This window comes from Oncorhynchus mykiss, chromosome 29 (assembly GCF_057628025.1).
Source record: "Oncorhynchus mykiss isolate SJ-2025 chromosome 29, ASM5762802v1, whole genome shotgun sequence".
Lineage (NCBI taxonomy): Eukaryota > Metazoa > Chordata > Actinopteri > Salmoniformes > Salmonidae > Oncorhynchus > Oncorhynchus mykiss.
Window position 1 is genome coordinate 47,643,681 of NC_143050.1, and position 26,760 is coordinate 47,670,440.

At 41.6% G+C, this 26,760-nt stretch overlaps 1 protein-coding gene across 2 annotated transcripts in view; it reads left to right on the forward strand.

The window, feature by feature from the left end:
- LOC110509541 (solute carrier family 12 member 2) overlaps nt 1–18,795 on the forward strand; it is a 139,578-nt gene extending 120,783 nt beyond the window's left edge. For both annotated transcript variants that reach the window (XM_021590462.3, XM_021590463.3), the window contains 4 exons: nt 4,249–4,335; nt 12,843–12,978; nt 13,283–13,350; nt 14,343–18,795. In XM_021590462.3, coding sequence (XP_021446137.2) covers nt 4,249–4,335; nt 12,843–12,978; nt 13,283–13,350; nt 14,343–14,478 — 427 coding nt within the window. In that variant the 3' untranslated portion in view covers nt 14,479–18,795. The remainder of the gene's footprint in view (nt 1–4,248; nt 4,336–12,842; nt 12,979–13,282; nt 13,351–14,342) is intronic.
- The last annotated feature ends 7,965 nt before the right edge of the window (nt 18,796–26,760 follow it).

Consider the following 26,760-nt stretch of genomic DNA (forward strand, 5'->3'; position numbering starts at 1 on the left):
CTCTTGCTCAGTTGTGCACCGGGGCCTCCCACTCCTCTTTCTATTCTGGTTAGTGCCAGTTTGCAATGTTCTGTGAAGGGAGTAGTACACAGCGTTGTACGAGACCTTCAGTTTCTTGGCAATTTCTTGCATGAAATAGCCTTCATTTCTCAGAACAAGAACAGACTGACAAGTTTCAGAAGAAAGTTATTTGTTTCTGGCCATTTTGAGCCTGTAATTCAACCCACAAATGCTGATGCTCCAGATACTCAACTAGTCTAAAGGCCAGTTGTATTGCTTCTTTATCACGGAGCGACACCGATCCATCACGACTGGTCTGCCGATGTAATTCCGTCCGTTGTGCCCTCAACCGACCTTTGCCGGACGTCGGTGAAGACGCTTCTGCTAGCCCCGGCCTGCTATCTTTATGTACGCCGTGTCTCTCGCTTGCTAGCGTAGTAACGACTACCTAATGGCTTCCCTGTTTCATCTATTGCTGTTCACTGAACCCTATGATCATCTGGCTACATAGCTGATGCCAGCTGGACTTTTCATTAATCACGGTACTCCATTTTGTTGATCTCTCGGTCCCAGCCTTGAACTCAGGCCCTGTGTGTTAGTTAACTGACCCCCTCCGCCCATTCATCACCATTTTACCTGTTGTTGTTGTCTTAGCTGATTAGCTGTTGTTGTCTTACCCGTTGTTGTCTTAGCTAGCTCTCCCAATCAACACCTGTGATTGCTTTATGCCTCGCTTTATGTCTCTCTCTAATGTCAATATGCCTTGTATACTGTTGTTTAGGGTATTAATCATTGTTTATTTTTGTTGCGGAGCACCTAGCCCCACTCAACATGCCTCAGATACCTATTTTGTCCAACCTCCCACACATGGGGTGACCTCACCTAGCATAACTAGTGCCTCTAGAGATGCAACCTCTCATCACTCAATGCCTGGGTTTACCGCCACTGTACCCGCACCCTACCCTGTACATTATGTACATTATGCCCTAAATCTACTGCAGAGATGGCCTGCAAATTTCTGTCATACTTTCCAGGTCTATGCCCAAACAGTTCGAGCTTCTAATTTTAAAAATGAATCTCTCCAGAAATAAGTCTCTCACTGTTGCCGCCTGTTATAGACCCCCCCCCCCACCACCACCACCTCAGCTCCCAGCTGTGCCCTGGACACCATGTGTGAATTGATTGCCCCCCATCTATCTTCAGAGTTTGTTCTGCTAGGTGACCTAAACTGGGATAAGCTTAACACCCCGGCCGTCCTACAATCTAAGCTAAATGCCCTCAATCTCACACAAATTATCAAGGAACCAACCCGGTACACCCATAAATCTGTAAACATGGGCACCCTCATAGATAATATCCTGACCAACTTGCCCTCCAAATACACCTCTGCTGTTTTCAATCAGGATCTCAGCAATAACTGCCTCATTGCCTTCATCCGTAATGCGTCCGTGGTCAAACGACCACCCCTCATCACTGTCAAACCTGGCCTGGGTATCCTGGAAGGATATTGACCTCATCCCGTCAGTAGAGGATGCCTGGTTGTTCTTTAAAAGTAATTTACTCACCATCTTAAATAAGCATGCCCCTTTCAAAAAAAATTTAACTAAGAACAGATATAGCTCTTAGTTCACTCCAGACCTGACTGCCCTCGACCAGCACAAAAACATCATGTGGTGTTCTGCACTAGCATCGAATAGTCCCCGCGATATGCAACTTTTCAGGGAAGTTAGGAAAGCAAAGGCTAGCTTTTTCAAACAGAAATTTGCATCCTGCAGCTCTAACTCCAAAAAGTTCTGGGACACTGTAAAGTCCATGCAGAATAAGAGCACCACCTCCCAGCTGCCCATTACACTGAGGCTAGGAAACACTGTCACCACCGATAAATCCACAATAATCGAGAATTTCAACAAGCATTTCTCTACGGTTGGCCATGCTTTCCTCCTGGCTACCCCAACCCCGGCCAGCTACTTGCCCAAGCCTCCCCAGCTTCTCCTTCACCCAAATCCAGATAGCAGATGTCCTGAAAGAGCTGCAAAACCTAGACCCGTACAAATCAGCTTGGCTAGACAATCTGGACTCGCTCTTTCTAAATTTATCCACCGCCATTTTTGCAACTCCTATTACTAGTCTGTTCAACCTCTCTTTCGTATCGTCCGAGATTCCTAAAGATTGGAAAGCTACCATGGTCATCCCCCTCTTCAACGGGGGTGACACTCTAGGTCCGGACCTTGCAGTCTCTATAGGGGTACCACAGGGTTCAATTCTCGGGTCGACCCTTTTCTCCATATATCAATGATGTTGCTCTTTCTGTGGGTTATTCCTTGATCCAAACTTATTTTCCACCATATTTTGCAAATAAATTCATTAAAAGTCCTACAATGGGATTTTCTGGATTTTTTTTCATAATTTTGTCTGTCATAGTTGAGGTGTACCTATAATGAAAATTACAGGCCTCTCTCATCTTTTTTGTTTTTAAGTGGGAGAACTTGCACAATTGGTGGGTGACTAAATACTTTTTTGCCCCACTGTATATCTCATTGGTCAACCCCAAAGCCAACACCCCCTTTGGCCGCCTTTCCTTCCAGTTCTCTGCTGCCAATGACTGGAACGAATTGCAAAAAACGCTGAAGCTGGAGACTTATATCTCCCTCACTAAGTTAAACATCAGCTATCTGAGCAGCTAACCTATCGCTGCACCTGTACATAGCCCATCTGTAAATAGCTTGGCCAGGTCGCAGTTGTAAATGAGAACTTCTTCTCAACTGGCCAACCTGGTTAAATAAAGATGAAATAAAAAAAATCAGAACAACAGTTTTCAGCTGTGCTAACATAATTGCAAAATGGGTTTTGTAATGATCAAGTAGCCTTTTAAAATTATAAACTTGGATTAGCTAACACAACGTGCCATTGGAACCCAGGAGTGATGGTTGCTGATAATGGTCCTCTGTACACCTATGTAGATATACCATTAAAATAACTGCCCTTTCCAGCCACAACAGTCATTTACAACATTAACAATGTCTACAGTGTATTTCTGATCAATTTGATGTTATTTTAATGGACAAAAACATTACTAAGTGACCCTAAACTTTTGAATGATAATGTCTATATATAGTGTACATTGTAATACTGTATGTGTTTTTCTCTTCTTCCATTTTTTACATTCCATATTGAGTAAAACATTTTTATATTATCTTACATCCTAGATTTAGGTCTGTCTGGCAAATTCCCTCAAACCCCTAATTCCTCCAATGCTAAATAAGATCAGTGTGTTACAGGTTCAAAGGATGAGCTCTGCTCTTAGCTGCCCGTCAGAGCCCATGCTACATTGCCTTCTAAAAATACAGCTTAGTCACTGACTGGCACAGTCAGGATTAAACCCACGTTGTTCCACCACCACATTAAATCTGCATGATTGTCTATATAACAATTTGTTGTATTTGCTTCACAGAAGCAGGTTAGGGTCTCTGTTGTTCTTTCTCCCACTCATCTGTCTGTCTTCTTTCTCTTTTCTCTCTGTGTTATTGTGGCGGCAGTGTTATTGTCCAACACAAATGTCCTGACCCTCACTCTCATTGTCCTACACAGCTGCCTCCTGCCTCCTTTTGTTGGCTAGAATTAGCACTGGCAACCCAGGCCTTCCATTTTAGTGTGTGTGTGTGTGTGTGTGTGTGTGTGTGTGTGTGTGTGTGTGTGTGTGTGTGTCATGCCATATGTTTGTGCATTCATTACTTGTAAAACCAGGAACAGACATTTCCTTGCTAATTTAAAATATAGTTTCAGTATTGGCTAACTATATTTTTGTACTTAATTTGTTCAATACATGGATCTCATTATAATATCCCATCCAAACTCTGCATGGAATTGAGGATTCAAGTATCCCTTTGATATGAAAGTCATTGTATATAAAAGTCGCTGTACTTACTCGGACATGACATGTTTGGAGTTGCTGAAGATGTTTTGAGGAGAAGTTATCCCCGTCTTTTGATGGGGAAAAAAAACCTAGGGAAATGAGTGTCATAAAGAGAAAGCCTCTTAACAGCCACCACAGCTTTTTTTCTCTTTAATATCTGGAACATATTGATTTCAGCTCGCACCTGTTCGCTGTGCTACTTCAAACAGCAGCAATCCTTTCAAATGGCTTCTTGATGCCCTCAGTGGCTTGTGCGGTCTCTCCAAAGCTCTTGGATGTAAGTGGCATGAAAACTGCTTTAGTGTTATGTGTTTGTTGTTACATTTCCTCCTCAGGATGGCCACCCTGCTCAGCAAGTTCAGGATAGACTTCTCCGACATCAACGTACTAGGAGACATCAACACCAAGCCCAAGAAAGAGAAGTATGTTGTTTTTCTCTCAAGATTGATTCTCCCTTATATGACAGTTCTGAGGTTGTCGGGCGGGTTGGGGTTCTAAATTGAAATGTCAAGGCAAAAAGCCAAGGCCTCCCGAGTGGCGCAGTGGTCTAAGGCATCGCAGTGCTTGAGGCATCACTACAGACCCGGGTTCTATCCCAGCCTGTCTCACAACCGGTTGTGACCGGGAGTCCCATAGGGTGGTGCACAATTGGCCCAGGGTCGTCCGGGTTAGGGAATTGAACACTTATGGGAGATTCTGGAGCGGTGCCTGAGACTGTGTTTTCCACCAACATTAACAAAATACCAAATGTTGTATTTATTAGGATACCCATTCGCTGCTGCAAAAGCATCAGCTGCTCTTCCTGTGGTCCACATGAAACATGACATAGTACAGAACAGTATTAGTCAAGGACTGAAATACATACGTTTTAAACATCACACATAGCCTACATATTACTACATACACACAATATCTAAGTCTAATACATAGCACAGTGCAAATTACAATACCACATATATCAAATGGCTCTCTCTTAATGGCTCTCCCTTTGTGCAGTAAGGTGTTATTTTTTGGACCTGGGAACTGAAGAGGCTACTGGATTGCATGTCTTGTACCGATGAGTGTCTGAACTGTGTGCTAACTGCTTGAACAGACAGTTCGGTACCTTCAAAACATCAGTACCTTGCACAAAGAACAATAGTTATGCAGTCAATCTTCCCTCAACTTTGATCCAGGAGAGACTGACACTTTCCCTCCATGTACATCTAAGTGTGATATGTGCTGCTCTGTTCTGGACCAACGGCAATTTACCTAGGTCCTTTTTTGCCGCACATGACCACACAGCTGGGCAGTAGTCCAGGTGTGACAACTAGGGCCTGTAGGATCTGTCTGGGCGACTGAGATGTCAAGACGACAGAACAACGCCTTATCATGGACAGACCTCTTCCCATTTTAGCAACCAATGAGTCTATATGTTTTAACCATGACAGCTATCGAGAGTTACACCCAGCAGTTTACTCTCCTCAAATTTCCCAATAGCCACATTATTCAATATTAGATCTTAAACTGTGAGGCAGATGAACCTGTAGCCATATTATTTCCACATCATCTGACATGAGATTATCTCTCAGCCTAAAAGGAACATGCCTCTGGACATACAGTGCCTTGTAAGAGTATTTATCCCCCTTTGCATTTTTCATATTTGTTGCATTACAACCTGTAATTGAGATTTTTATTTGGATTTCATGTAATGGACATATACAAAATAATCAAAATTGGTGAAGTGAAATGAAAAAAGGCTTGATTCAAAAAATTCTAAAAAATAAAAAACGGAAAAGTGGTGCGTGCATACAGTGGGGCATTTAGTCAGCCACCAATTGTGCAAGTTCTCCCACTTAAAAAGATGAGAGAGGCCTGTAATTTTCATCATAGGTACACTTCAACTATGACAGACAAAATGAGAAAAAAAATCCTGAAAATCACATTGTAGGATTTTTAATGAATTTATTTGCAAATTACGGTGGAAAATAAGTATTTGGTCACCTACAAACAAGCAAGCTTTCTGGCTCTCACAGACCTGTAACTTCTTCTTTAACTTCTTCTTTAAGAGGCTCCTCTGTCCTCCACTCGTTACCTGTATTAATGGCACCTGTTTGAACTTGTTATCAGTATAAAAGACACCTGTCCACAACCTCAAACAGTCACACTCCAAACTCCACTATGGCCAAGACCAAAGAGCTGTCAAAGGACACCAGAAACAAAATTGTAGACCTGCACCAGGCTGGGAAGACTGAATCTGCAATAGGTAAGCAGTGTGGTTTGAAGAAATCAACTGTGGGAGCAATTATTAGGAAATGGAAGACATACAAGACCACTGATAATTTCCCTCGGTCTGGGGCTCCACGCAAGATCTCACCCCGTGAGGTCAAAATGATCACAAGAACGGTGAGCAAAAATCCCAGAACCACACGGGGGGACCTAGTGAATGACCTGCAGAGAGTTGGGACCAAAGTAACAAAGCCTACCATCAGCAAGGGCATTGAAGATGAAACGTGGTTGGGTCTTTCAGCATGACAATGATCCCAAAGACACCACCCGGGCAACGAAGGAGTGACTTCGTAAGAAGCATTTCAAGGTCCTGGAGTGGCCTAGCCAGTCTCCAGATCTCAACCCCATAGAAAATCTTTGGAGGGAGTTGAAAGTCCGTGTTGCCCAGCAACAGCCCCAAAACATCACTGCTCTAAAGGATATCTGCATGGAGGAATGGGCCAAAATACCAGCAACAGTGTGTGAAAACCTTGTGAAGACTTACAGAAAACGTTTGACCTCTGTCATTGCCAACAAAGGGTATATAACAAAGTATTGAGATAAACTTGTTATTGACCAAATAGTTATTTTCCACCATATTTTGCAAATTAATTCATTAAAAATCCTACAATGTGATTTTCTGGATTTTTTTTCCTAATTTCGTCTGTCATAGTTGAAGTGTACCTATGATGAAAATTACAGGCCTCTCATCTTTTTAAGTGGGAGAACTTGCACAATTGGTGGCTGACTAAATACTTTTTTGCCCCACTGTATATATTCACCCCCTTTGCTATGAACCCCTAAATAAGATCTGGTGCAACCAATTACATCCTGAAGTCAGATAATTAGTAAAATAAAGTCCACCTGTGTGCAATCTAAGTGTCACATGATCTGTCACGTTTTTAGTATACAGTGGGCTCCAAAATTACTGGCACCCCTGACTGGCAATGCACAAACAATACTTAAACAAATATAAACAATATAATTATAGAGACAAACTCAAAATACCAACGTGAAAAATACTGTACTTTATTAATGTTTCAATGGAACCCACAAAATCATACAATTATTTAATACAAAAGACATTTAACCAAAATCAAGGTTTCATAATTATTGGCACTCCTCATTTAGTACTTAGTGCCACCACCTCTGGTAAGGATAACAGCATGGTCTTTTCCTGTAATGTTTGACAAGGTTAAGGAACACATTTGGAGGGATTTTGGACCATTCCTCTATGCAGATCCTTTCAAGATCCTTCCCATTCTTGGGTTTGCTCTTATCAACTGCCCTCTTCAACTCAACCCATAGGTTTTCGATTGGATTGAGGTCCGGCGACTGAGATGGCCATGGCAGAACATAGATTTTTTTGTCACAGCACCATTTCTGTGTGGATCTTGAGGTATGTTTTGGGTCATTGTCTTGTTGGAAAGTCCACATACGGCCAAGTCCCAGCCTTCTGGCAGAGGCAACCAGATTTGTCATGCCAAAATTGCCTGGTACTTGGTGGAATTCATTATTCCATCAATCTTAACCAGTGCCTCTGGACTTCTGGAATTAAAACAGCCCCAAAACATCACTGACCCACCACCATATTTCACAGTGAGTATGAGGTGCCTCTCCTTGTATGCATCTCTGTTTGGACGCCAAACATGCCAATGCTGTATCTGACCAAAACGTTCAATTTTGGTCTGATCTGACCAGAGCACCTTCTTCCAATCATAATTTAAATGACGTTTGGGAAACTCCAAGCGCTTGTGTCTGTGTCTTGGGGTCATTAAGGGCTTTCTTCTGGCAACCCTTCCAAAGTATTGTTTGTGCATTGCCAGTAATTTTGGAGCCCACTGTAACAGCTTCACCTGTTCTGAAAGGCCCCAGAGTCTGCAACACCACTAAGCAAGGGGTACCACCAAGCAAGCGACACCATGAGGACCAAGGAGCTCTCCAAACAGGTCAGGGACAAAGTTATGGAGAAGTACAGATCAGTGTTGGGTTATAAAATAATATCCAAAACATTGAACATCCCACAGAGCACCATTAAAACCATTATTAAAAAATTGAAAGAATATGGCTCCACAACAAACCTGCCATGAGAGAGCCGCCCATCAAAATTCACAGACCAGGCATGGAGGGCATTAATCAGAGAGACAACAAAGAGACCAAAGATAACCCTGAAGGAGCTGCAAAGCTCCACAGCGGAGATTGGAGTATCTGTCCATATGACCACTCTTAAGCCGTACACTCCACAGAGCTGGGCTTTATGGAAGAGTGACCAGAAAAAAGCCATTGCTTAAAGAAAAAAATAAGGAAACACGTTTGGTGTTCGCCAAAAGGCATGTGGGAGACACCCCAAACATATGGAAGAAGGTACTGTACTAAATTTTAGCTTTTTGGCCATCAAGGAACCGCTACGTCTGGCGCGAACCCAACACCTCACATCACTCCAGAACACCATCCCATGAAGCATGGTGGGAGCATCATGCTGTGGGGATGTTTTTCATCGGCAAGGACTTGGGGAAACTGGTCAGAATTGAAGGAATTATGGATGGCTCTAAATACAGTGAAATTCTTGAGGGAAACTGGTTTGTCTTTGAGACTGGGACGGAGGTTCACATTGACAATGACCCTAAGCATACTGCTTAAGCAACACTCAAGTAGTTTGAGGAGAAACATTTAAATGTCTTGGAATGGCCTAGTCAAAGCCCAGACCTCAATCCAATTGAGAATCTGTGGTATGATTTAAAGATTGCTGTACACCAGCGGAACACATCCAACTTGAAGGAGCTGGTGCAGTTTTGCCTTGAAGAATGGGAAAAAGCCCAGTGGCTAGATGTGCTAAGCTTATAGAGACATACCCCAAGAGACTTGCAGCTGTAATTGCTGCAGAAGGTGGCTCTACAAAATATTGACTTTTGGGGGGTGAATAGTTATGCACGCTCAAGTTCTGTTTTATTGTCTTATTTCTTGTTTGTTTCGCAATAAATAATATTTTGCATCTTCAAAGTGGTAGGGATGTTGTGTAATTCAAATGATACTAGAAATATATTTTAATTCCAGGTTGTTAGGCAACAAAATAGGAAAAATGCCAAGGGGGTGAATACTTTCGCAAGCCACCGTACATGGCAATACCTCCTCCGTTTACGTGAATTACAAAAGTATTCAGACCCCTTCACTTTTTCAAAATGTTACGTTACAGCCTTTCTCTAAAAGTGATTAAACGTTGTTTTATCAATCTACATATGATACTCCATAATAACAAAAAAAAAATAAGTTTATTTAAATTTAGCAACCATTGAGTCTTTTTATTTAAGTGTTGAAAATAAAACATTTAAATATCACATTTACATAAGTATTCAGACCCTTTACTCAGTACTTTGTTGAAGCACCTTTGGCAGCAGTTTCAGCCTTGAGTCTACTTGGGTATGTGTTAAGGGAATTTTTATCAATAATGACTAATTATGTATACATTTCAATCAGGACTGACTAATCAGAATACTATTATATGACTGTATATGTATGAATTTTCTTTATAATCCTAGTACTGAATATAATCTGTGTAAATATAATCAATAATTATAACAATGACTGTCTGTTCCTTGGTAGAAATGAATGAACTTATAGCCAGACTGGTTAGAATGCTTATCTACACAGGCAGACCTTGGCTCTATCCATAAATTATCTTAATAGGGAGAGACGATATGAGAACCATACAGCCTGTACTGGAGCGGAGATGACACGGGCTAGTACTAAAACTAATGACGTCATTTTCAGTTTATAACCTGTGGTAAAATGTATCATGGGCAGTACTCTCGTGAATAAACGCTGCTGGTTGACTTTAAGACTGGTCTATGTGCATTTTATACAAATAAGAGTCATACAGATTCTTATGAATTGACAGAGTGAGTCATTTTAATTGGGTATTAAAACATAGAGGAATATAATTCCTGTAACAGTATGACGCTACAAGCTTGGCACACCTGTATTTGGAGTTTCTCCCATTCTTCTCTGCAGATCCTCTCAAGCTCTGTCAAGTTGGATGTGGAGCGTCGCTTCATCATTATGGGGTGTGTTTGAGGGAAAACATTTATTTAATCCATTTTACAATAAGTCTAATGTAACAATGTGGAAAAAGTGAAGGGGTCTGAATATTTTCCGAATGCACTGTATATTCTATAACCATGTATAGCTACTATTGCATCAAATGAATTATCTAAGTGTGTTTCAGAGATGGCCAGAATTAATGTTTTCTGATAATACATTTCATGAACCTTGTTTCTCAGGCTACATACTAAACTCAGCAAAAAAATAAACATCCTCTCACTGTCAACTGTGTTTATTTTCAGCAAACTTATCATGTCTAAATATTTGTAAGAACATAAGACTCAACAACTGCGACATAAACTGAACAAGTTCCACAGACATGTGACTAACAGAAATGGAATAATGTGTCCCTGAACAAAGGGGGGGTCAAAATCAAAGTAACCATCAGTATCTGATGTGGCCACCAGCTGCATTAAATAATGCAGTGCATCTCCTCCTCATGGACTGCACCAGATGTGCCAGCTCTTGCTGTTACATGTTACCCCACTCTTCCACCAAGGCACCTGCAAGTTCCCGGACATTTCTAGGGGGAATGGCCCTAGCCCTCACCCTCCGATCCAACAGGTTCCAGACGTGCAAATGGGATTGAGATCTGGGCTCTTCGCTGGCCATGGCAGAACACTGACATTCCTGTCTTGCAGGAAATCACGCACAGAACGAGCAGTATGGGTGGAGCCATTGTCATGCTGGAGGGTCATGTCAGGATGAGTCTGCAGGAAGGGTGCCACATGAGGGAGGGGGATGTCTTCCATATAATGCACAGTGTTGAGATTGCCTGCAATGACAAGCTCATTCCGGTGATGCTGCGACACACCGCCCCAGACCATGAAGGACCCCCCACCTCCAAATCGATCCCGCTCCAGAGCACAGGCCTCAGTGTAACACTCATTCCTTCGACGATAAACTCGAAGCCGACCATCACCCCTGGTGAGACAAAACCACGACTTGTCAGTGAAGATAACTCAGCATATATATATATATATATATATATATATATATATATATATATATATATATATATATATATATATATATAGTATTTACAAATTCACCACATTTATGATTTTATATGGGAATCAAACATCTTTCATGAATGTTCACCATATGCTGATGTGCTCAGCACTGTCAACCGACCCCATTATGTCATCACTGTCTGTAAGCTGTTAGTGTCTTAACGGCCGTTCCACAGGTGCATGTTCATTCATTGTTTATGGTTCATTGAACAAGCATGGGAAACCCTTTACAATATTTAAACCCTTTACAATGAAGATCTGTGAAGTTATTTGGATTTATCTTTGAAAGACAGGATCCTGAAAAATTGTGTGTTATATGTTAATATATTTTTAATCATTTTCTGGTTTGTTTTTAGTGCTATTCTGAAAGGCTGATTTTGAGTTAGACATGTCAGTGACATTTACATTTGGATCAATGGTGGTGAGTGGGCTGCCCACAGTTGGCTTCTTCAATGCAAACAGTGGAATTAAATGATATGCATATGATTATTGCAGACAATACCCTCGGAGGTAACACTTAAAGGAACATAGATTAGATTACATTTACTGCACTTCCGTTTCTCTGGAATATAATATGATTTCCATGTCCTCTGTTGCTTATTATGACAGGGAGGACTGGAGCACTATCAAACCTAGACCATCAGTCTCTTAAGCAGTTTGCTATGTTGGAGATAATCCTGGAACCCCTGCGGTCAGGGTGAATGACTTTTAAAGAGTGTTGGTTGCTCCCACAGCAAGATACATTTGTCAAAAAAGAAGACATTCCTGTCTTTACAGAGTTTCTTCGGGAACTCATTTAGGGCAGCGAGGCAGCTGTAACGTTTCGAACCCCTTCTATAGCACGTCAGGGGGCCAGAGATGACTGCTCTCTTTCCTGTGCAAAGAAGGGTGTTCAAGGGAATGTTGTAGCCCTTCTTCAGTTCCTCAGATTGCCAAAAGCGAATGTCGTTAAATCCAACGTGAGTGACAATAGTGATAATATTAGATTAGTTGGATAGAACTGTGGGCAGGAGGGCGTCCTTCACATTGCCAGTGTCTCCCACTGGCTGCGGAGTTAAGCTTGTCATCTGTCCAGTGGTTTGGAGCAGGTCAGTACTGCCAGACTCATCGAACCCCTTGGCTGTATGAGGCATTCAGAACTGACATTCTGTGTGCCTGGGCTGCATCCAAGTACTTAGAAAGCACATCTTGTTTTTCCACAGTTGAGGTAGCAGCCGGAGAATCTCTTCACTAAGCTGTTTGATGATGATACATTTGGAACAGACAAAGAAATCATGTTCATTTGAGTTCCACCTTTTCCTCTTATCAGACCGAGTGTAGACCTCTCTGATGACGGCTGTTGCGTGATGACCTATGCCCTCACATAGCATTGGGTTGAACTTTGACACCTTCAATAATCATGACAGTGTTGGCTCTTGGGGGGGTGTGACTCAATATTAGGAAGGTGTTCCTAATGTTTGGTACACTCAGTGTATATACTCAAATATACTGGCCTGTTATATATACTGTGCGTGTGTACTAAAGTTTCTAACTAACCATTTACTAACCTTTGATCCCCTATGGTTGTGCAGTGTTACTGCTTTTGAAGAGATGATCGAGCCATACCGGCTGAAGGAGGACGACATGGAGCAGGATACGGCGGAGGCACAGAAGGCCAGCGAGCCCTGGAGGATAACCGACAACGAGCTGGAGCTCTACAGGGCCAAGGTAAATCTAACCACTCTAGCCATCACCATATTACTTACTCCTATCCAGTTATTTCAGATCTGTGAACATGGAAGTGGTAGGGGCTAGCTGTAGGATGCTAGGAGCCAAATAGAATCAAGCCTATAAAACATTTTGAATTGGGGTCCTCCAGAGTCGGGTATTGTGCCCAATGTCTTTGAGATATATGGGGATGAAATTGCTCCCATATCTGCCTATCCTACAGCAAAGTGTGGCTGCTGCTTTAGATGGTAATCTCGTAACGCGTATCCATTTTAACCTGTGTTTTTGTTTTGGTTCTTCTCAGACTAATCGTCAGATCAGACTGAACGAACTGCTGAAGGAGCACTCAAGCACAGCTAACCTCATTGTCATGCAAGTAGATTTAAGAGCATTTCTTTTTTGTGTGGTGTGTGTGGCACAGAAGTATTGAGGCCTCATGTTTGGGGCCGGCAGGTAGCCTAGCGGGTTAAGAGCTTTGGGCCGGTAAACGAAAGGTCACTGGTTTGAATCCCGAGCCGAATAGGTGAAAAATCTGTCAATGTGCCCTTGAGCAAGGCACTTAACCCACATTGCTCCTGTAAGTTGCTCTGGATAAGAGCATCTGCTAAATTACTAAAATGTAAATTGTAATAACAGCCACTTAGTGAATCAGCTGGGTGCCCAGTAAACTGAGACGCCAGCCATCCTCACACTCCCTCGCTCTCCTCTGTCACCCTCCTCGTCTCCTTTAGGTCTTCTCTCCATTTCCCTGCCACTTCTTTTATCTTTTTTCTCTGTTGCTCTACCTTTTCTTTCTCAATCCACTCTTCATCTTCTTTTCTCTCTGCTATATTTACCTCTTCCAATTCTCCCCCTCTACATTTTCCTCCCATCGTCCTGCTTCTCATTTATTCTCCCTCTGCTTCCTTACTCATCCTTCCCTCTCTATGCATGGGCGCACCCTCACAATACTCCACTCGCACTCATTCAGTAGCGCTGTGGGTTAATTGCCCTAGTGTTGTCTCTTTCCACCACTGGCTTGGCTCTGCTTCGGTCCCTGCTGTCCTATCCTATTCACAACACCACAGCACTACTGCTCTCCTTACCTCCACCACTGATACTGAATGGGGCCAGTGGCCAGAGAGCAATAGAAAAACCCATTGTCCTCAGTGTCACTGGTCCTCCATTTTGTGTCTCATTAATGGATGTGTAGAATAGGGTGTTTCAATGCTCTGTTAGTCATACTGCACTTTATTGAAGTATACGTGTGGTATTGAGTTTATTGTGCTGTTGATATACGGGGCGCGAGGGTGAGATTTGAAAGGATCCAAATGGATAGGGCTATTTCTGTCACTCATCACATCACACTCTCTCTCGATCTACAGGAGCATGCCCTTGGCCAGAAAGGGAGCAGTGTCCAGTGCTCTCTACATGTCCTGGCTGGAGACTCTGTCCAAGGATCTGCCTCCCCTCCTCCTGGTGCGCGGAAACCACCAGAGCGTCCTCACCTTCTACTCATAAACACACACATGCTGCCTTTGGGACCTCCCATCCCTACCCCAGCCCTAACTAAGACACGCACACATTCTTCAATGAAGGTAGAAATAGTAGCAATTGATGATAATATTAATAATGATAAAGTATATGGTGTTGCTGTGGACATCCAGCCTCTTACACTACATGATCAAAAGTATGTGGACACCTGCTCGTCAAACATCTCATTCCAATATCATGGACATTAAAATAGAGTTGGTCCCCCCTTTGCTGCTATAACAGCCTCCACTCTTCTGGGAAGACTTTACACTAGATGTTGGAACATTCCTGCGGGGACTTGCTTCCATTCAGCCACGAGCATTAGTGAGGTCGAGCACTGATGTTGGGCGATTAGGCCTGGCTCGCAGTCGGCATTCCAATTCATCCCAAATGTGTTCGATGAGGTTGAGGTCAGAGCTCTTTGCAAGCCAGTCAAGTTCTTCCACTCCGATCTCGACAAACCATTTCTGTATGGACCTGGCTTTGTGTACAGGGGCATTGTCATGCTGAAACAGGAAAGGACCTTCCCCAAACTGTTACCACAAAGTTGGAAGCAGAGAATTTCATTTTATGCTATAGCAATAAGATGTCCCTTCACTGGAACTAAGGGGCCTAGCCCAAACCATGAAACAGCCCCAGACCATTATTCCTCCTCCACCAAACTAACAGTTGGCAGGTAGCGTTCTCCTGGTATCAGCCAAACCCAGATTCGTCCGTCGGACTGCCAGATGGTCACTCCAGTTTCCACTGCTCTAGAGTCTGCTCGGCCATGGAAACCAATTTCATAAAGCTCCTGATGAACAGTTATTGTGCTGACGTTGCTTCCAGAGGCAGTTTGGTACTCGATACTGAGTGTTGCAACTGTGGACATACAATTTTTACGCACTTCAGCACTGTGGCCTACCACTTCGCGGCTGAGCCGTTGTTGCTCCTAGACGTTTCCACTTCACAATAACAGAACTTACAGTTGACGGGCAGATCTAGCAGGGCAGACATTTTACGAACTGAATTGTTGGAAAGATGGCATCCTATGACGGTCCCATGTTGAAAGTCACTGAGCTCTTCAGTAAAGCCATTCTATTGCCAATGATTGTCTATGGAGATTGCTTGGCTGTGCTCAATTTTATACACCTGTCAGCAATAGGTGTGGCTGAAATAGCCAAATCCACTCATTTTAAGGGGGTGTCCACATACTTTTGAATATAATGTATGTGAAAGGGCAGTCAGTCAGTGAAGTCCCCACTACTCTTTTGAAACTGGAGACTGAAGAACACGTGGGAGTTATTTCCTGCACCCCTGGCTAACACATTCAACCTAACACGAAAAGAAGTGCACAATTTATATTACAAAGTTGATTTCCTCTCTGGCTTGAAAGGGCCTGTTCATGCTTCGCACTATTTTGTTATTACTATTAATATTGTTATTATTATTCCGATTCTTCTTGATGTCATGTTAAGTTATAGATCATTTCATATTTTTTTCAATGCAGCAATAATCGCCCTCTTATATTTCCTTTTCCTGTGTTGGGAGAGAGGCATGTCAAATGCTTTGCAACACTTTTTATTGCCTTATGTATGTGCCTTCCAGTTGAAATCAATAATTAAACTATTAATCGCTCTACCCAGATTGAACGGTATGAAAAATGTATTTTTATTAGGTTTTAAATGTAATCTTTGTTTTTATTGAGGATTTTTATGGTAGTGGATTGATTGTAGGAGGTTAGCAGAGTCTCCACTTGACGGCATCAAAAGCTTTCTCTGGTGTTTATTTTCCTCCTCTTCCTCCATCCCTAAATTATTTCCTGTTTTTTTTAATGGCCTCTGACTTTATTGTCTATCAGTTTGTTTGCCTTCCTTTAAGCTGTGTAAATGAAACAGTTTATAGTGCAGTACCCTCTACTTAATACTAGATGCAATCTGCTTCAATTCTGAAAGTTGATTGGATGATGTCGAAGAATTGTCTCTTAACAGAAAGCATCCACGGGTCTAGAATTGGTTCTAGGGTTCTTATTTCCACACTGTGTCAGAAAAGACTGCAGTTGGCTAGAATGGGGCTTAGCTTCTGATTAGCTTTGCCATGCTAAAGAGCCAGTTGTCTCACAACAGCTGCTAACACAAACAAGTGTTTCAACCAAAAACAAGTTCTTAGTCCAAGTCTCCTTTGGACTCAAGTAGCTCCCCACATTGAAGTCTGTCACCATATTGGAATCTATCGTCTGAATCCTAACTTCAGATGCTCCAATTTTACTCAAACTTTTTTGCGGAATTCGTGTATCGATGTCCATAGGAGACTTGAAAGTGAGTTACTTATGCATATCTCAAATTAGGACACGGCCCCTCGGGTTCCCCACATTGGAGTGACTCTATGAAGGAACTGGTCTAGCCCTTACAACCGCTAATTAGACTTTGCCTTAATGCTAGAAGTAATGATTGTTGTCATTGTCTTTCTCTTATAAGCCGTACTGGCTGTATGATTGAACTAGTGGGTCAATGCAGATGTAGCTATAGAGGATTATTGCAAAAAGAAGAATGTACTGTCACTCTACTTTATCCAGTATTTTAAAAACAATTCTGTATATGTATGTACCATTTTATTTTGATTGTTTCCATTTCAAGAAAGCCCCCCTTAGTCTGTTACATGGAACAGTCTGGAATTTGTGCTTGCTTTAGGTTCAACCATTGATAGAAAAGTGCTGTTTCGTGTCAGTCTTTTCTCCAGTAGTGGTGGCATTAGCTCATTCTGCCTCAGACAATGGTACCTGGACATACTCTGGTGTAGACTGTTTTTACGTATTCCACTAAACAGTGGACCAGAGTCCTTCATGCCCACATGTCTGACTGTTTGTCTGCTTGCCCTGATGTACATTGGACTAGTAGCCTCAATTCTCCTCTGTTCGTTTATGTTCAATGCAGAAACGACTCCCACTCTGTCTGGTCTGTGAAGATGAGTAGGCACTTTGCTGAGTATCTTTCCGTGGCTGTTCTTTTTGGGTGTTCAAAAGAGGGGAAATTGTTGATAGAAGATATGGATTAGCATGTTTCAAGAGGGCACTGATACATACCTATGTGAGCTACTGTAATAAGGTATTGGGATAAAATTCATGGTTTATTTGAAGGGTCCCTCAGTTCATTTTTGGACCATTTAGGCTGGCCCATAAACCTACTGTCAGCACACTTTGCCATTGTTCCGGGAGAATTAAAGTTGTGGTGCGTACCATGTGGGGCCTTTCTCACAGGGGTGAAATGTCCCAAAGCAAAGGGGCATGTTAACTGTTTCTTTAACTTGTGAATGAGGGTTTTATAATAACTGCCGAAAGCTACTGGATCAAAACAGGGTTATTTGCATTTATAATGTACAGTATTGCCCACGCCTTACCCAACACGCTGTCTATAGGTCATAGCATTTAAGGCCAACCACGTCATTGCCCCTCTCTTCCCTAGTTCTTATCCTTTATGCAATTTCTAAAAAGAAAAATGAATGACTTTTTAGGCAGGAGGTTTGGGTCAGTTGAATGTAAATCTGAAACACTAAACGGAGAGTTACTTTTATTTTTTACTTCTACAGTGCCGAGTTCAATGTTTTTGCTAAAAGCTACATCATTTTAGATTTCAGTCCCACATGGAAATCCAAGTGCAGTGTGCTTTGTATTTCAGGCTCAATCAACTATTCCCACCCACACGACTGCATCTCACCGTTCCGTGTCCTTTATCTAGAGAATGACTACGCGTTGTGAACGAATATATACACATATAGTGTAAATATACTCATGTATAAAATTATTTCTTTGAAATATGTACAAAGCATGTAAAACCTTTTTTTTTAAATGGGTGGGGGATTGTAAAAGCTTTTTAGAACCCAGATGGTACAATCTTACTTACCAAATCTGTTCTGTGTATCGGTGAGTAAACCAGTCAACCCTCAGTTACTATATAAAGCAACAATGTTACAAACAAAACACGGGTTACTCTACATTTATATTTACATATATAAATAACACAATGTGTGGGCGGGGATTTTTGTCATGAGTGTGTTTTTTTTTTCCATCTATGTATAGGTGTGAGGAGAGGAATACCATAACGTCCTCAAAACGTCATTATTTAGCCGAAACCTGACACTACTGTGCTCTGTCCAAGAGACCAAAAGATGTTGCCTGTAACTTGTGGCCTAGCCATGTTGAGACGTCGTCCTCCTCTGTATTTGTATTGATATGCTGTACTGTTAACTGTCACAGATATGCTTTTTTTCAAACATTTTAACATACTTTGTACATGTTTATTGCATTAAATCAAATGAAATCAATCATCATTGATGAACTTGGGTATTTTTTTACTTTTGTTTAGGTTCTTTCTTTATCCACCTATAACTAGCATTTTAAACAAGGTAGCACCTTCAGAAGTGCTTGATTTGTACGGTGCCTTCAGAAAATATTCTTGAACTTGTTCCATATTTTGTGTTACAGCCTGAATTTAAAATGTATTTTTCTCCGTCAAAATGACAGTGAAAACATGTTTTTAGAATTTTTTGCAAATCTATTGAAAATGAAATGTAGAAATATATTTTATTTACATAAGTATTCACACCCCTGAGTCAATACTTTTGTAGAAGCACCTTTGGCAGCGATGACAGCTGTGAATATTTCTGGGTAAGTCTCGAACAGCTTTCCACACCTGGATTGTGCAACAATTGCCTTATTCTTTTTCAAATTTATTCAAGCTGTTGATCATTGCTAGACAACCATTTTCAAGTCTTGCCATCGATTTTCAAATAGATTTAAGTAAAAACTGTAACTTGGACATTCAGGAACATTCTGTCTTCTTGGTAAGAAACTCCAGTGTAGATTTGGCCTTGTGTTTTAGGTTATTGTGCTGCTCATCACCCAGTGTTTGGTGGAAATCAGACAAGTTTTCCTCTAGGATTTTGCTCCGTTCAGTTTATTTTTTATCCTGAAAAACTCCCCAGTCCTTAAAGATTACAAGCATACCCATACCATGATACTGCTACCACTATTCTTGAAAATATTGAGAGTACTACTCAGTAATGTGTTGTCTTGGATATGCCCCAAACATAACTTTTTGTCCTGAATACAAAGTGTTAATTGCTTTGCCAAATTGTTTGCAGTTTTACATTAGTGCCTTATTGCAAACAGGATGCATGTTTTGGAATATGTGTATTCTGTACAGGCTCCGTCGATTAGAGTATTGTGGAGTAACTACAATGTTGTTTATCCAACCTCAGTTTTCTCCTATCACAGCCATTAAACTCACCATTGGCCTCATGGTGAAATTCCTGAGTGGTTTCCTTCCTCTTTGGCAACTGAGTTAGGAAGGACGCCTGCAACTTATTTAGGCTTGACTTAAGAAAACTAAGGGGTTGAATACTTGATTCAATAAGTAATTTCAGCTTTACATCTATGAATTTGTAAAAATGCTTTGTAAGTCACAAGTTGCATGGACTCACTGTGTGCAATAATAGTGTTCATTTTTTTTGACTACCTCATCTCCGTACCCCACACATCAGTCGAGCAGTGAATTTCAAAAGCAGATTCAACTAAAAAGACCAGGGAGGTTTTTCAATACTCGCACAGAAGGCCACCTGAAGAAGCAGGCATTGAATATCCCTTCGAGCATGGTGAAGTTATTCATTACACTTTGGATGGTGTATCAATACACTCAGTCACTGAACGTATTTAGGCTTGCCATAACAAAACTAAGGGGTTGAATACTGAAGTTATTTCAGCTTGACATTTAGGAATTTGTAAAAATGTATAAAAACATTATTCCACTTTGACATTATGGGGTATTTGTGTAGGCAAAAAACATCGCAATTTAAACTATTTTCAATTCAGGCTGTAACACAAAAATGTGGGAAAAGTCCAGGGGTGTGAATACTTTCTGATTGGAGGGAGTTGACACTTGATTTAGAAACTATAAATCCCATGGTGAGACCTGTTCAGTTTGAAAACCTGGCTGAGAAATATCCAGTGCACGCAACCACACCTCTACCACCATCTAGTGCTCAGATGTGCTCAGTTATCACAAGCTCTGTCTTTGAAGACATGATAGTCATCTTGTTGAATACTGTAGTTTTGCAATCCTAAAACCTTGAGGATTATTGCTAAATAGAAACATCTTAGTTAAATTTACCATGAAGGCAAACCAGCAGTATGTACCCAAACTATTACTAGATACAGTACGCAGGCCAAGCAATTATGTGCAAATGATTCATTTTATACAATGTATCTTTCATATAGGCTAATTGTGACTCACCACAACCATTTACAGCCAAGATGGCCAGCCTTCCCACTCAAGGAAATTGGGTATATTTACCAGCTCATTTAGCAAGCATAATAGCCCCACTTGTGCAGCCTGCCTAAACTGTTATGCAGTGTAAACACATTGCCAAACAGTCCGCAACAATTGTAACCCTCCTCACACTTAATAAAAATATATATTTTTTAAGTGCTTTGTCCTACTGTTATGAATTTTATGAATAATGACTAAACAATGTATACATTTCATTAGAACTATAACTAATTTAATTCTACCCTGTTTCACTATATCTGATGAATAATGTTAGTTCATAAGAAAGAGGTTATGTAGCATGGACAAGGAATAATTAAAAATGATAACCCTTGTGGAAGAAGGAATGTATGTGTGTACTGAAAGAAAGCAAAGAGACTCCTTAACCTATGTTTGAACCTACCCAGCTATATACAGTGGGGAGAACAAGTATTTGATACACTGCCGATTTTGCAGGTTTTCCTACTTACAAAGCATGTAGAGGTCTGTACTCTTTATCATAGGTACACTTCAACTGTGGGAGACAGAATCTATAAAAAATCCAGAAAATCCAGAAAATCACATTTGTATGATTTAAGTAATTAATTTGCATTTTATTGCCTGACATAAGTATTTGATCACCTACCAACCAGTAAAAATTCCAGCTCTCACAAACCTGTTAGTTTTTCTTTAAGAAGCCCTCCTGTTCTCCACTCATTACCTGTATTAACTGCACCTGTTTGAACTCGTTACCTGTATGAAAGACACCTGTCCACACACTCAATCAAACCGACTCCAACCTCTCCACAATGGCCAAGACTAGAGAGCTGTGTAAGGACATCAGAGTTAAAATTGTAGACCTACACAAGGCTGGCATGGCATACAGGACAATAGGCAAGCAGCTTGGTGAGAAGGCAACAACTGTTAGCGCAATTATTAGAAAATGGAAGAAGTTCAAGATGACGGTCAATCACCCTCGGTCTGGGGCTCCATGCAAGATCTCACCTCGTGGGGCATCAATGATCATGAGGAAGGTGAGGGATCAGCCCAGAACTACACGGCAGGACCTGGTCAATGACCTGAAGAGAGCTGGGACCACAGTCTCAAAGAAAACCATTAGTAACACACGCTGTGATGAGCTGTGTTGCTTTTACGGCAAACATAACGTTTTGCATTGTTGCCAAAAAAGTTCAATTTTGGTTTCATCTGACCAGAGCACCTTCTTCCACATGTTTGGTGTGTCTCCCAGGTGGCTTGTGGCAAACTTTAAACAACACTTTTTATGGATATCTTTAAGAAATGGCTTTCTTCTTGCCACTCTTCCATAAAGGCCAGATTTGTGCAATATACGACTGATTGTTGTCCTATAGACAGTCTCCCACCTCAGCTGTAGATCTCTGCAGTTCATCCAGAGTGATCATGGGCCTCTTGGCTGCATCTCTGATCAGTCTTCTCCTTGTATGAGCTGAAAGTTTAGAGGGACGGCCAGGTCTTGGTAGATTGGCAGTGGTCTGATACTCCTTCCATTTCAATATTATCGCTTGTACAATGCTCCTTAGGATGTTTAAAGCTTGGGAAATCTTTTTGTATCCAAATCCGGCTTTAAACTTCTTCACAACAGTATCTCGGACCTGCCTGGTGTGTTCCTTGTTCTTCATGATGCTCTCTGCGCTTTTGACGGACCTCTGAGACTATCACAGTGCAGGTGCATTTATACGGAGACTTGATTACACACAGGTGGATTGTATTTATCATCATTAGTCATTTAGGTCAACATTGGATCATTCAGAGATCCTCACTGAACTTCTGGAGAGAGTTTACTGCACTGAAAGTAAAGGGGCTGAATAATTTTGCACGCCCAATTTTTCAGTTTTTGATTTGTTAAAAAAGTTAATGTCGTTCCACTTCATGATTGTGTCCCACTTGTTGTTGATTCTTCACAAAAAAATACAGTTTTATATCTTTATGTTTGAAGCCTGAAATGTGGCAAAAGGTCGCAAAGTTCAAGGGGGCCGAATACTTTCGCAAGGCACTGTATAGAGAGAGTACAGGGAACATAAGGTTGAATATATTATTATGACCTGCTAGATCTACTGTCTCTTTTATATTATCACATTTCAGCTAGATCTACTGTCTCTATTATATTATGACAGACCAGGTAGATCTACTGTCTTTATTATATTACAACAGACCAGCTGTATCTACTGTCTCCATTTAACTTTGGCCATTGTTGTGGGCCTGCCCTCCCCTCAACAGCCTCAAATAGGCTATTTCATGTGGGTTGGGGTGGGGCGGCAGACACACGCATCTCACATTTCATGACATTACATGTTTATATATTGCTTCTAAAATAAATAAAAAATCACAAATAATATTTTATATTATTAATTTCAAACAAGGGCATTAGCATGAGAAGAACTTTCCAGTCCAAAACGATGTCCTCTCCCGTTCAAAAAATATTCCTCCACAATCGCTAAATGAATCGTCCTACAACAATCTCTGTCTCACTTTCCCAATCAATTTATTCTAAAATTGTGCGTACATCTGTATATCTAGACTTAGATTTAGCTTTCCCTGACTTAGTCGCCATAATGATTGACATATAAACAGCTGAATCTGCGCGTTTACCAAACAATGCCGTGCGTAATATGTGTTTCTCCTTCCGGTATGAAACTTCAATAGCGAATGACTCTCGTTACGCTGGAGCTTACTACATGGGTTGGTCTTGCAACACATAAACATGACCTATTGCCGTTTAGCTCAACTCATTGGCTATCTACCCAGCTAGATTTCAAGACGATCAGTGGTCATTGGGTTAAAAGACAGTCAATCAACGAAACAGCAGGCAAATCATTGGTGCACAATGATGTCATGACTTGTTGTCTTCAAATCGGTTTCTTTCAGTCCCACGAAATGGCCCATCACGTTTGATTGTGTTACAAACAAACCATTTGATTGCAGTGAAACCAAACATGATTGGAAAAGTCACGTTCTGTGTGGGTTATTTACCTGGAATGTGTCGTCGAAAATGGAATGAGACGGAATTCACAACACAAGCGGTTCACAAAATGTTTCGTTTTGGGCTATAAAAACTGATTTCATCAAACAAAAGATAATTCATTGTGAAACAATGAGCATTGGAATTGCAAACAGACGAAGATCGTCAAAGGTAAATAACTTATTTTAATGCAGTTTGTGATTATGTTACGCCTGTGCTGGTTAAAATGTTTTTATTTTATGGGGCTCTATGCTCAGATAATCGCATTGTATTCTTTCGCAGTAAATCCTTTTTTAAATCTGACAACGCAGTTGGATTAGCAAGATTCTAGGCTTTTGATACATGTGAGACACTTGTATTTTCATGAATGTTTAATATGACTATTTTTGTAGCGATCACTGTATGTTCTGGAATTTCAACCCGCTAGCGGGTTCCGAGCGCAGAGAGGTTAAAAATCATAATGTGATTTTCTGGATTTTTGTTTTACATTCCGTCTCTCACAGTTGAAGTGTACCTATGATAAAAAAAATTACAGACCTCTACATGCTTTGTAAGTAGGAAAACCTGCAAAATCGGCAGTGTATCAAATACTTGTTCTCCCCACTGTATCTGTGGAGATAAAATAAGACAGCGAGAGCCCCTCCAGGTTTTCTGTATCTGAGGGGAACTGGAATTGTCCGCTAAGTGGTAATAAACTGTGGTGAGACTTCAGGAGATAATCCAGATATAGTGTGTCATGTATGTGTGTTAGTGGGTTGGAATGGACTTTTGAAGCAGCTTTGTCCTTGTCGGAGAGGAGGAGGGACATTTTAAGACGCTATGACGTTATGTGTGATATATAAACTAATATACATTGTGATTATGTTCAGAGCTCTCGGGAATAAACGCTATTAATTGATTTTGAGACTGATCTTTGTCTATTTTATGAAACGGACAAAGTGTTTTGCTGTGTTATAATTAAATTGGTTAATGAACATATAGGAATTGTTAAATTCCTTTAACACCTACTCCCTAATACAGATGATTACTGGTAGATGGAGCATAAGCTGGCCATTGAGTGCCCTGTCCCTTGGCAAGCCTTTCTGTGTCTCTAGCTAAATGAGTGCATTATCTCCCTCATTAAACAGCCATTGTTCCTCTACCCAAGCCTCAGAGCGTTTAGCACACAACAGCTAACATTTCCGTTGCCAGATCTCAGCCAAAGGGCTGGATTCAATCTGTATCGCTGAAGTTCAGCGTTATAGCGTGATTGATATGTAAAGGGGGGCTGAACTTCCTGATTTGGCCTCGTTTTTCAGCTTGGTCATTAACAAATGCAGCGGCCAGGACTGATACCAAACGAGCATTGTCTTGGGGGGATGGATTAATTTGGGTGTCTCTTGTGTGTGTGAGTCTGTTCTTATGTGGCAAACTTTTGTACACTGACTCTGCCAAAACAGTACACAGTCACTCACCCTTCTACATACAGTGCCTTTGGAAACTATTCAGACCCCTTGACTTTTTCCACATTTTGTTACGTTACAGCCGTATTCTAAAATAAATACTTTTTTTCTGCCTCAATCTACACACAGTACCACATAATGACAAAGGCAAAACAGTTTTGTTTTTAAAAATACAGCCTCGCATCTTGGGTATGACGCAACAAGCTTGGCACTCCTGTATTTGGAGTTTCTCCCATTCTTCTCTGCAGATCCTCTCAAGCTCTGTCAGGTTGGATGGGGAGTGTCGCTGCACAGCCATTTTCAGGTCTCTCCAGAGATGATCGATCGGGTTCAAATCCAGGCTCTGGCTGAGCCACTAAAGGACATTCAGAGACTTGTCTTGAAGCCACTCCTCCCTTGTCTTTGCTGTGTGCTTAGGGTTGTTGTCCTGTTGGAAGGTGAACCTTCACCTCAGTCTGAGGTCCTGAGCGCATCAAGGATTTCTCTGTACTTTGCTCCATTCATCTTTCCCTTGATCCTGACTAGTTTCCCAATATCTGCCACTGAAAAACATCCCCACAGCATGATGCTGCTACCACCATGATTCACTGTAAGGATGGAGCCAGGTTTCCTCCAGATGTGACTCTTGGCATTCAGGCCAAAGGGTTCAATCTTGGTTTCATCAGACCAGAGAATCTTGTTTCTCATAGTCTGAGTCCTTTAGGTGCCTTTTGGCAAACTCCAAGCGGGCTGTTTTGTGCCTTTTACTGAGGAATGGCTTCTGTCTGGCCACTCTACCATAAAGGCCTGATTGGTGGAGTGCTGCAGAGATGGTTGTCCTTCTGGAAGGTTCTCCCATCTCCACAGAGGAACCCAGGAGCTCTGTCAGTGACCATCGGGTTCTTGGTCACCTCCCTGACCAACGCCCTTCTCTCCCGATTTCTCAGTATGGCCGGGCGGCCAGCTATAGGAAGAGTCTTGGTGGTTCCAAACTTCTTCCATTTAAGAATGATGGAGGCCACTGTGTTCTTGGGGACCTTCAATGCTGCAGACATTTGTTGGTACTCTTCCCCTGATCTGTGCACTGTCACCTATGAGAGAGAATACAGTAGACGGAACACGTCAAACGTGTGATTTATGACCCTACTTGATGGGTCAGGTGTGTATGCCCATATATGGGCATCCTGCAGGACATCCTGCCTTCCGTTCTCACGGTAGGGGAAGGGTGTTTATTTTACCAGATAGTGCATCTGTTCCTTTGAAGCTGTTTAATGTGATTGATGTGTAGGGACCTCGATCTGGCTCTGATGCCACAGTGCCAGAACCGGCTGATAACCTAGTACACACTGAAATGGAGACAGGTTAGTTGAGGAGTGGAGGAGGGAGTTTTGGGCCATCTCTGCCCAGGGGATGAAAGCCGGCCGGGCCTGGCAATAATAGCGCAGAAACCTACCCACATCCTGGTTAATTCTCTCCACCTGCCCATTACTTTCGGGGTGAAACCCTGAGGTCAGGCTGACCGAGACCCCCAGACGGTCCATGAACGCACTCAAGATCCTTGATGTGAACTGGG